The sequence below is a fragment of the Ictalurus furcatus genome, chromosome 1 (genome assembly GCF_023375685.1).
Source record: "Ictalurus furcatus strain D&B chromosome 1, Billie_1.0, whole genome shotgun sequence".
NCBI classification, from domain to species: Eukaryota; Metazoa; Chordata; class Actinopteri; order Siluriformes; family Ictaluridae; genus Ictalurus; species Ictalurus furcatus.
This window is the reverse complement of record NC_071255.1, coordinates 31451838-31464610: the sequence shown is the minus strand read 5'-3', so window position 1 is coordinate 31464610 and position 12773 is coordinate 31451838. Positions and strand designations below refer to the sequence as shown.

The 12773-nt window shown below is 38.3% G+C and overlaps 1 protein-coding gene across 1 annotated transcript in view; it reads left to right on the top strand.

Annotated features, from left to right (window-relative positions):
- Nucleotides 1-11959, top strand: part of LOC128614662 (RNA-binding Raly-like protein) — a 110685-nt gene extending 98726 nt beyond the window's left edge. The window contains exons 5-8 of the mRNA XM_053636198.1: nt 6128-6241; nt 9995-10164; nt 11033-11067; nt 11448-11959. Coding sequence (XP_053492173.1) covers nt 6128-6241; nt 9995-10164; nt 11033-11065 — 317 coding nt within the window. The 3' untranslated portion in view covers nt 11066-11067; nt 11448-11959. The remainder of the gene's footprint in view (nt 1-6127; nt 6242-9994; nt 10165-11032; nt 11068-11447) is intronic.
- The last annotated feature ends 814 nt before the right edge of the window (nt 11960-12773 follow it).

Sequence of the window (12773 nt, the reverse complement as noted above, 5' to 3'; positions counted from 1 at the left end):
GAGTCTGTATGTGTGTGGGTTTGTTTGTTTGTGTGTGTGTGTGTGTGTGTGTGTGTGTGTGTGTGTGTGTGTGTGATGGACTGGTGTCAGGGCTCATACTGCAGTGTGGTGGCTTATCCATCTTCAAACACACACAGATAGCTGTAGTACTGACTGCATTGTGTAGTATGAGAAGGTCACCTCAGATGTTGAATAGGCATGATTATTGATAGTTCTTTCTACATTGACTTAACTGGATGCTGTAAACTGAAATATTGGTAAATATTTGGTACCTGGCAAAATGTGAGCTTTCCGTCATCCCAGCCTGTCCCTCAATCAACCACAACCTCACTGTACAGCTCAGCTCAGCTCAACCACACTCAAGCCAATCAGGACAGCCAGGAACCTTGGGGTGATTCTTGATGACAGCTTGACCTTTACAGACCACATCTCAACAACTGCACGGTCCTGTAGGTTCATCCTGTACAACATCAAGAAAATCAGACCGTACCTCACCGAACAGGCTACACAGATACTAGTCCAGGCTCTTGTTATCTCAAAACTGGACTACTGCAACTCACTACTTTCGGGCCTCCCAGCCAGCTCCATCAAACCCCTTCAGATGATTCAGAATGCAGCAGCATGCCTCGTCTTCAATCAGCCCAAGAGAGCCCATGTCACACCCCTCTTTATCTCCCTCCACTGGCTTCCTGTAGCCGCCCGCATCAAATTCAAGGCCTTGATGCTCACCTACAAGACCTTGTCTGGAACAGCACCCCCTACCTCAACTCTCTCCTGAAGGCTTACGTTCCCTCACGCAATTAGCGACCGACACTTAGTAGTACCTACTCATCGCGGCTCAAGATCCCTTTCCGGAACCTTCAAACTAACTGTTCCTCAGTGGTAGAATGAACTTACAACCTGAATCCAGAACGCAGAATGTCTCACCATCTTCAAAAAACAGCTAAAGACCCGCCTCTTCCGTGAACACCTAACCAACCCATAAAAAAATTAATTGAATAAATAAATAAATAAAATTGCACTTACACCTCTACTCTGCACACTTTGCTTCTTCTGGAACTCAATTAACAGATCTTGTATGGTAGCACTACTTGTATTGTTCTATGCTCAATATATCGCTTTGCTTGTATTTTCTCATTTGTAAGTCGCTTTGGATAAAAGCGTCTGCTAAATGAATAAATATAAATGTAAATGTAAATATAAATAAAATGCATGGGAGCCTATCTGATTGATGTATAACATACAGTCACTGACTAAATGAGAGAAAAAGAGACCTTGGATATTTGATTAGAGAGTACTTTGACGGTCTAAATAAAAAAGTAGAGAGAAAATATATGAGTTTTTTTTTCTTGGAAATGCAATTAAGTATGAGTACAAGTATTCAATTTCAATAACACTCAAGTAAAATATAGATGCCACAGACTAATACTTAAGTATAGTAAAGGTATTTTCCTTTCTTCCTTTCCTCCATTTATTAAGTCCTTTGGTTCCTCTATTTAAAAAGCTTCAAATACTAAATATGGCTTAAGTGTAGTGCTTTGGTCTATTTTTCAGGCAAATAAAAGCCTTTTTCACATGTATTATGTGCTTTCTTCAGGATAAAACTCACTAAATGAATTGCAGATTTCATGTGACATTAACAAGGACGAGGTGTTCATGGATGAAACCAAAGTAAGTGCTGTTAGAACCATTAAGGACCTTCACAGATTCCTGGGCTTTGCAAATTTTATAAGAGATTTATTTGTGCATTCAGCTCCATCGCTGCTCCTCTGAAACAGTGTACTTAGTGAACGGGGGCGCGTGCAAACTAGCTTGGGATTCACATGTGAACAAGACAAAAGCATTTCTCAAATGATATTTGCTCTTTTTTCAAGATAAAAAAAAATCATTAAAGGGCTTGGAACAGACTGAAGAGCAGACTGTAAAACTGTAATACCCAGATTAGTTTAAATATATATGCTGTACTGATCTGTAGGACAGCTGTGGGATAGTGACTATGAGTGACAAGCTTCTCTAAGAAAGTCCCCAAGCAGACTCATGTCTCACAGGACTTGGGTTGATAGTAGAGCATCTTCTCTCTCTCAGATCATCCAGATGACACTGACTACTTCTGAAGGATGTCACAGGCCATTTCCGTGTCTGACACTGATGTAGCATCAAAGACGTATTTCTGCTCTGTTCCAGTGACACTCTTTGCACTCCTACGTATGATCACTGTCATCCCCCCCAGCTGTAATCGGAGGCAGAGGCATGACCATTTATTTATTTTTTTTGCTATTTATTAATCTGTTCATTCCAAGCTACTTATGTGCACTGTGTTGCAGAGGATATAAACTGACACTAAGCTGACATCTGTGGACCGATACACAGGTCTGTTTTTAGCTGATGAGAGCTGCTTCAATCCTTATCAGCCTACACTGGCAAAATGAAATAAATAAATAAATAAATAAAAACATTTAAATGCAACATTTAGACCGTTTTGTCAATTGTGATGCACATGAGCGAATGAGCAAACTGTCTGCTTTCATGCAAAATGGACCCCCCACCCCCACAGGATTTGAATATTTCCATAAAGCATGACAAATAAACATTGGAGCATAAGCAGACTGATATGTGGCTGTTTTTAAGAAATCAAATGATCAGATCAGTGCAGGGTTTGAGTTTGATGTCCATGTAAACATTAACCTCTTAAAGTTCAGTTATTCAGGAACTGCTATAGATGTGCTATGAAGTAGTTTCATTGAAACCAATGGAAATAAGAGCAAAGGATATCAATCTGGTCCACCACTTGAACTTCAGTGGGTGAATATTTATAGAGGAATGTCCAGGGAAGGTGTGTTATTCCATGCTTTGTTCCATGTGCTTTGTAGTCGTCCATCAAAAACTTATCCTCGTGCTAGTTAAATAGGTCAGGGATTAAGCTAAAGCTCTGTTAGAGGGGAATTAGTACAGAAAAAAAGAAAAATAGAACAAAATTTAAGTAAAATTATGTTCTAATTCAAGTTTTTTTTTTGTTTGTTTGTTTTTTTTTATGCTGCAGTGAACAACTAAAGTTTATATTAGCTAGTTAGGCTACATGTGTAACCCTGCACCTCCATGGCTTCACTTTGTGTCTGGTTACACATATTGCAGGCAGTACACGCACACTGTGTATTGGTGTTCCAGACACTTTTTGATGGTGCTTCTGAATTTTTGTTAGTGAAGGTGCTTGTAGTTTTCTGAAATGAGAGCACCAGTGCTGCCTGAGGAAATCTGATTTTCAGCCCTGTGTATATAGCAGCAGAAAAATTGCTTAGCAATCAATCATCAATGCTTTATTCAGTAGTTCAGTAGTACTGACACTCTTCAGTAGTATCACGATATGCTCTAATACTAGTTGATGCACTTTCATTTATGGAATTTTTGGACAAAATTGGGCCACTTGAAATTCCTTGTCTGTTTTTTGTTCCCAGTCCTCCCCATGAATGAATCTTCAGTCTTTGAGAATTAATGTCTATAGCTGAATACCACAGTGCCACTTTGAAGAAACATGGCACACTTCCTTGCATTTACATTTAACATTAATATCAAGTCATTTGGCAGAGGCTCTTATCCAGAGCAGTTTGCAAAACATGCGAACAGCTGAAGGTGAAGTGATCTACTAAATCTGTAAGGATTCATAAGGGCTCATCATACCAATGCAAGAGGAGTCTATAGTACTATATTATAAGTACATAATTTATTGTAGTACAAAACTTATAAGTATAGAAGATCAAAAACCAAGCACCATTACAAAGGCAATAAGTGCAAAAGTCAGAGTAAATGCAGAGAAATGCAACAATATTGTCCTAAATATCACCTCAGTAACAAAATCTAGAGTCTAGAATTATACTATACTATATATACTATATATCTAGGATATACTCTTCACTCTCAGAATGGATGTGTTAATATCCTAGACACATTTTGTGTTATTACTATTTCAACACATGTTGTGTTGTCCAATAAAATGTGTTAAAAAAAGAAAAAGAATTCACACGAGTGACCAACACAGCATGTGTTAAATTATTGTCCAATCACGTTGTTGACTGCTCTGCTGACGTCATCATCCAACTCTGAACTCGCCTCAAAGTGAATGTTCATTGCTTTAAACTTTTGATTGTGACAGCAGAGTTAGAGTCCTGAGGCGAGGAAACCAAATGACCACAGGTAAGTTAGAGTTCATCACTATTTAGCATTCATGCTGCTGAAAATGCCTGGCCGAGTTCTCGAAAATGTATTCGTTGGAAAACAGTAACTCAGCAAGTGATAATTAATTTTAATATCATGTGCTGCTTCCTCAGTGTTGGTGCTAGACTACTAGTGCCATGTGTTTATGTTGGCTGTGAAATATAGACTGAGGTTATTCTATAATTCTCTGGGTCTGTATCTTATCTGAGGCTCTGAGTTAGGGTTAGCTAGTTGGATGCTGTCAACAATCACAGTAGGGATGAGTGATGCTAACCTAGATGCTCACCTGAGTTAATAACATTACTTTAGCATACAGCCGCTGTAATTTTAGACATTCCCATTACCTTTTTGAAAGTTAATGATAACGTAACATTACAGCTGTTCACCATGATGTAATACAGAGAGTGGGTTAATGTTAACTACATTTAGCAGCTGTTTTGGACAAGACAAGTTGTAGTAATTAGCATTATGAGGGTGGGTTAGGGCCGTGTTTCGTCATGTATTCAATGTTAATGCTGGTTAACAGGTGCAGACAGTCAGTGGCTAACGGAACTTAGCTAGCTCAGTAATGTCGAGGCCAATAGTTCTTCACTGAGGATGGGGGTTACAGTAGGTTGTAATGCTTTCCACTATCTCTGTAATGTTGGTGACTTAATTAGGTTGTGCAAAAAAATTGGCGGTGATGTGCTAAAGGCTGGAAAAGTTATCTAGATTTTCCTGATAAATCTACAGTGCCATTTTGTTCATTAGGAGACTGGAGGTCATATTTCCAAAATGACACAGTTTGGGATTCTGTAACACAATTTCTCAGTTAAAGCCCAAAGGCATTTGTCCATATTTTGTAGCTAATAACCAACCGAAATCCTTTTTGCTCCTTCACAGCTTTTCAAATGGAAGGCAGTGGGACTCGTGTCATCCCAGATGGCAGGGAGATTAGTAAGAAGATGCATCAACTCCAATTCTTACATCTGTCAAATGTTTTAATGATTTTAATAAATGTCACCTGAATTTCATGTAATTGTTTGTTTATTTTGTGAGCATTTTGGAATTTTAGCATACAAACAAATTGCATTTTAGAATAATTGTAGGGGGAAAGGTATAAACACATCTCTGTGTTATTTTGTATTATTTTTTGACACATCTTTGTGTGGAAATGTACAACACACACAGCATGTGTTAAATGTACTAACACACTGATTGTGCTGAAAGTAGCACAAAATGTGTTGTCCTAATCTAGACACGCAGGTGTGTTAAAAATAAACACATGATGTTTTATTTTTAACACATCTGTTTTAAGAGTGTAGATATAGTCTAAAGATCTGTAATAAAACAACATAGCATGTTCTTTCATAACCCAGAAATCAATAACTGACAAAAAACTGCTGGCCAATTTTCTTCCCACTGCTGAATGTAAACCAAGTCATCTTTTAGCTCTTTGCTTTAGTTAGCTCTTCAGTACGCTTTTAAATTATGGCTTTTTATCGATCCAGGTGTCTAAAGGGTTATAGTCCTCAATTCAGGCCACACTCAGGGAGTAGATTTATAAAAATCACAGTCAATATTGCGGGATCTCAAGAACAACATTTATATAGTCTTTACCTCTTCAGAATCGATAAGGTCAACCAGACTCATTCTGTATTGTGTAAAAACCGATGTGCTAATCAAATATGACCTGTTTCTTTGAGGAATCTCTTCCTAGAGGACTATTGAGTTTACAAAGAAAATGAGATAAGGGCTAAATTAAAAACCACTGTGGAGGGAGATTCTGCATGTGTGCTGTTTAGGAAGCATGGATTAAATTATGAATATATACAGTAAATATACATATATAAAAGATGCATGAAGATAAGACTAGATTTCTACCACATGATATGAGATGATACGTTTTGTGGCGCTTGTATTTCCTCTGTATGTGCAGTGAAGACGGATCAACTCCAGACAATCAAGCGTGAGCTGACTCAGATCAAGCTGAAGATCGACTCTCTCCTGGGCCGTCTGGAGAAGATAGAGAAGCAGCAGAGAGCCGAGGCGGGTAAGGAGGGGAGGTGGGGACCTGCCAGAGACAAACAGGAGTTGCTCAGGGAGGAGGGGAATAAATGAAGATCACATACAAACAATCAATCTTTCTGACAGGTCAGAAGGTACCAGGCTCGAGCGCTATGTCATAATAGTGCTTATGTGACAACATGGTGATACAAGAGGATTTTTTAAAATATAAAGAGCCAAAAGCAGAATATAGTGTATGACAGAACAGGGAAAGGACTTTAGCATGTATATATATGTGGATTAATTGTGGATTTTATATAAAAATATTTAATCACCTCCAAAGTGTTATTCAGTAATAAATATGGTATAAGTGGTGAGATACTTCCAAAGATGCTCTGGATTTATATACACATATACATACATACATACATACATATATATATATATAGAGAGAGAGAGAGAGAGAGAGAGAGAGCATCTTTGGAGGTATCTTACCACTTATACCATATTTATTACGGAATAACAGTTTAGTTAAATATATATTGAGTTTAATCCACATTAAAATCTATATATATTTGTGGAGTGAGCACCAGTACTGTGGGTGGAAATGCCTTGTTGCTGAGAGAGGTCAGAGGAAAATGGCCAGATTTGCTCAAGCTGCAAGGAAAGATATAGTAACTCACATAATTACTTTTGACAACCATGGTGAGAAGAAAAGCAGAGATCACACTTTTCCACCCATTCTGATGTTTGATGTGAATATTAACTGAAGCTTTTGACCTGCATCTGTGTGATTTTATGCATTGTGCTGCCACATTATTAAATGATTAAAAAACTGTATAAATGAGCCGGTGTACAGGTGTTCCTATTAAAGTGGACCGTATGTGTAAGTTAATGTAAATAAATACACTATGGGGCAAGCATGTTTACAATTTTTTGCTAATATGCCGGTATGTTTAAGGATACTTGGACAGAGGTACACTGTTTAAATACTTAAATTTAATTTGATTTATACACTTAAAAATAAATGTGCCAGAAATGGTTCTTTAAAATGATTTTATAGAACATCATTAATACAAAAACATTATAGTGGTCTTTGGGCAAGTTGCAGACCTATTTCAGCAGATCAAACTGAGTACTGAGTAAAATATGGTAAATGGTCTGCACTTATATAGCGCTTTTTTTTAACCCTAGCAGTTCCAAAGCGCTTTACACTGGTTCACATTCACCCATTGACACACACACTCTCACACCAATGGTAGCAGAGCTGCCATGCAAGGCGCTAACTTGCCATCGGGAGCAACTTGGAGTTCAGTGTCTTGCCCAAGGACACTTCAGCATGTGGAGTCACGTGGGCCAGGAATCGAACCGCCAACCCTACGATTAGTGGACAACCCGCTCTACCACCTGATCCACAGCCACCCAGATACTAAATACTGTAGCAGACCCAATTAAAACTGTAGATTGACACTGAATTGCCTACAATTTACAGACTCCAGTTTTCTAAACATGAGCCAGTGTGGTTTCTGTAGCAGAACCTACTGTAGCATTTATGTAAATGATTTAGCTGAAGGCAGCTCATCAGACCAGAGACTAGCTACAGAGCTAGACATTAGGTGAGTAAGGGAGAGTTTTCACAGAATTCTTCATTTTATTTACCCTCAGTGGTCTAATTAGTGAACTAATTAGTGAACTCGCTTCCAATTCAAAACAAATGTCACATCTGTTCAGAGTCCATGGCACTAATGGTAATTTGAAGCGCCAGTGCAAAACAAAACATAGCCACTTCAAATTTATATTCATAAATCATTAATGATTACACATTAAAAGGTAGCTGTTGTCACCATTTATTCACGTTTGGTGCTTTTCCAAACCTTTGTAGGCACTGAATATTATGTAACTGGACCTTTTTTCATTCAATACCTCCAATTTAGAAGAAACTTCTTTCTTTGTTTCCTAAATAATCCTCTGAATGGTGATGCCACAGAGAACTGAAAAACATTCTCACTATAAATGGTACCATTATTAGAAGGACCCTTGTGGAGGAAAAAGGATTATTCAATGTAAATGCGGCAACAGCAAAATGGCTAAAGATCCATCAGTCAGAAGGTTCAAAAGCCCATTTTCGAGTGAGGAGCAGTATTAAATCTAGCTGAAGTGTCTGACAGTTTGACGTAACCACAATATTTCACCCTGAAACACATTTTGGACAATGTACATGTACTCAACATTTGTGGAATTGTATCTGAAGTCATTAATAAATTCATTATATAATATCAATATATTTACTAATTGTACTAATCATGCATGATTTTTTTTAATTATTATTTGGTGTAAATGTTAATTTAATAATGAAATAAAATTAAGAACTCCTCCTAGACTTACATTCAGCTGCAGATGAGTTATTTGATGAGTTATTTATGAGTTATTATATCTTGGACACATTTCCTTTAGAGAATTTATTCATTCTAAATATCAAATCAGAGTTAAAGCACACCATGCACACATTCTGATTTCATGGCCTCAATTTTGTGTCTCATCGGTACATTAAGCTGGGCTTTCAATATAGTACTTTAGCATGAGAAATAAACAAATTCAAACAATAGTTGTTTTCGCAGACCAGTTTTTCTGCTTTTTCATTCCTGCCTAAGCGGCACACTTTCTGTCGCAGTAGGTGTCAAATAATAGCCTTCATGTAGAGAATCATGAAAAAATACAATGTGCTATTTTATAGGCTGACATCTAATAAATGTGAGTGGAAGCCATATTGTTAAATTGAGAAATTTGATGCGATTGCATGATCAACATTAAGTTGTAATCCATCTCATCTCTTGATCATGATTTGATCAGCCTTAAGATATTTGTTAATATATAAGACCACTACTATTAGATGTTTATTCTTTGCGTTCTTCTCATTTGTGTATTGCTATATCAATCTAAACAGTATTTTTATTGCCTTTTGCTTTTATGCGATATGAAATTTCAATTGACAGCAGTGGGGACTAGAAATATTGGTGCACATTTTCCATCCATGAAATGAATGTACTTGTCTTTAAAGGCAGTGGTCTAGACACAACTGGAAAAAAACAGACCCTTTGATCAAACTGAAAAAGTGTCATCTTGGTTTTTTTTGTTTGTTTGTTTGTTTGTTTTTTTGTTTGTTTTTAGCTTTCTTCTTTTTTTTGTTGTAACCTTTTTTCAGGTTTAGAAAAACTTGAAAAAAAAATGACCTGAAACAAGTTTTGTGGCATTTTCAGAAATGCATATGGGACATTTTAATAATCTGATTGCGCTACCCAGAGATTCAAGTTAAGCACCTGCTTAAGTAGACTCTGAATATGGAGAACTTTTCGTGCATGTAGATTGATGTAACTTTTGAACTTACGATTCCCACACTGAATATGGCACATGATGCAGAGAGAACAAGCACCAGAAATCAGACTTTTCAAAAGTTGCCCAGAGGTCTTTTCTATCAAGTCTCTACAAAACAGAGATTCATGTGTCGTGTCCCTACAGACTAATTAGCAGTTTTGCAGATAGGGTCCTTTATCCCAGGAATGATTGATATCTCCTTTTTGTGCCAGCATGCCACTGTGTCTCTGCCAGCTCTTGTCGTTTTGTCTTTTTCTCATGCTATGCCCCTCTCTCTCTCTCTCTCTCTCTCTCTCTCTCTCGTATTTTGCATCCCTCTTAAGATCATTTTGTCTTTTCTATTTGTTTTTGTTTAACTATTTGTTAATTGACTGGTTAATGTTTTAGAATTTGTAATAAAGAGTCTTTGAAATTCTCTCTCTCGCAGAGGCTCAGAGGAAATATGAGGATAACTGTGACTCACTACATGAGGAGTCCGTGTCAGAGACGGCGGAGAACTCGGCTGAGGAGGCAGGCGAAGGGACGCTAGACGCAGAGGCCGGAGAGATGACTGACGGCGGAGAGGATGACTACGACGAAGAGGGCAGCACTGATCTGGTACGGTCAGCTCCTTGGGGGGCAGATAGATAGTATAGGCCTTGTCACAGGTGACAGCAGCGAGGGTGCGCCCCCTCCCCTCTATTAAACATAATGCAGTGGAATTATTCATGACCGTAGATCTGAGGGCCGTGTCAGAGACGTGTCACGTCTATCAATGCCACATGGCACACACAGTAATTAAAAGCAAGTGCAAAGTGCAGTCCAGCTGCATCGAGGGAGAAACAGATAGGGTGGCTCTGATGCAGAGATGCAGACATTTGCTGCTTTTAAATGGAGGAAATGAGCCAGGGAGGGTGCAAGGGAGGGAGCAGCTAAGCGAACGCGCAGATAATGTAACCATGAAAGCAGCCATGCAGACATATTTAGTGTCTAATATACCACATATTTCACAGCTTTTAAAGATGCTATCTTTGAAAACACTAATAGAGTTATTCGTAGGCTCCTTTATTTGGGCTAATTGAGCTACTGCAGGCCGTGTGAAGTCGGAGAAACTCAGAGACGTGACTCTGTCTATCCCATATTCACTCACCTACTTCAGAGGAATAATGACTGTCTCGTCTAGGGTTCATCTCTGGTTCAGTGAGGCTACATATTCTGTTATATTTATTAGCCCATTTAAAGGGCAGCCTGAATGAATCACGAGTGGTATGAACACTTCTCGCTTTAATGGAAGATAATATTTTTCAGAAGCAGACTGTTCCTTCTGACAATCATCCTTTGTCAAGGTCACAGTCATCACAGACGACAAATGGACCGAAGGGAGATGTCTAACTTCCTTTTAGTCTGGCAGACGGCTTGTATTTGCCATGAGAGAAGAGTATGTTGAGTGAGATGGTTTTGTAATCGCTATTTTTTTATTTTACAGATAGAGAACCATGTGTCTGACATTGACAACTAAAGGTAAGATGATTGCATCCATGAATATTTATATATTTTCAGTCTGAGCACATGGGATTTAAATGCATATTAGTTTTTTATCCTGAAAACAATCCAAGCATACTGAACGGCAAAGAGAATCAGCCAATTTCCATCATGGGGACAGATGGGGAGAGTTTAGATTTCGCTTAATGAATATATTACAAACTAATTAGATCTAATTGTTTGGTCAATAAAACCTGCTGTAGTTGAAAAATAGCCTGCCTTATTACCTAGGCTACCACCTTTTTCTTTCTTCGTAACAACATTTATGATCAAATCTTTTACAGTATATGTATTATAGGACAAGACATTTCTATTTGTCACAAAACCATGCTGTATGCAAAAATCTTTTCTTTTGCCAGGCCATGCCAAATGGGAAATCAACGCTGCTTTGTCACTGCAGTGTCAGGGGGGAAGGAAGGATGACATGAAACTGTGAGAAAAGCTTCAAAGAAAGGGAAAAGGAAAATTGAACTGATAACTTTTAGAGAGACAATGAGAGCAGGCATGTGATTGGTCCTGGTGAGAGGTGAAGCAGCACTCATGGACAAATCTCTCACGGCCAGTCATTATCAACCGCTCAGCATTTCACTGGCCTTCATTTGATTACCTTGAAATATTCATTCGTTCAGAGGATGGAGCTTAACATTGCTTGTATAGAGTGAAAATAAAAAATGAACTACTGAGACCTGATTATATGCTTTTTTAAAGTGGTTTTACACACGTATTATGATTTGTCGTGGCATTATACGATGCATAATTTTGGTTCTCCATGTGTAATCTTCCAGCTTGAATATTCCAGCTTGTTTTATTTTCATTAAATGTCTAAGCGAATTCAACTTTTTTATCTGTGATAATCCATGTAAATATAGTGGCACTCCAATGTGTGTGTGTGTGTGTGTGTGTGGTGGGGGGGGGGGGTATAGTCTTAAAGAGAACGCAGTGCTGTTATTAAGACTGAAGAAGATTTATGGTCGTTCATCACCTCATGCATTTCTTTCATTGGATTTTTCCCTTCTGCAGTGGAGGAAAGCAGATGCTGCTGTAGCTGCTGTGGCTTCCCTCCGGCAAGCACTGCCATGTGTCTGCCATGAGTCATACTCATCTCTCTCTCTTTCCATCTCGAATTCCCGCTTTGTCCTTCTCTCATTTCGTCCTCCCTTTATTTCTCTATCTTGCCATCTTTCTCATCAGCCCCTGATCTCATTCTCGTTCTTTTCTTCAGCCTCACACAGTGCTGTGTAATAACCGCCTCAGGTGTGCCATCCCCACTCAAGCTTTCAGCAATGGTGATAATATTTACTTTAATGTTCTACTGTTCACACCCCATTAATTCAATGATGTCCAAACATTTGGTTGGTTTCCCGATCCAGTGCTGCACCTGCGCCTAAATGACAAATCCCAGTTCAGTCAGTCCAGAAAACTAGCCCAAAGACTTTCAGCACTGTACTGCCATGTCACGTCTGTAGATCGGCCACATTGTCCTGAGAATTATCACTAAATTAACGAGTATTTGATTCATGTTTATCCTTTGAACCAATATGGATTCGTGTGTTTTATCATGTATGTTTATGTGCCATTACATTGCATTGCAGCTTTCGTTCTTGTGCATACATGTCTGTGTGAGAAGAGTCCATATCTAAAATTCAGATATGTTTATACACATGTATTCTTACATACAGCATGTT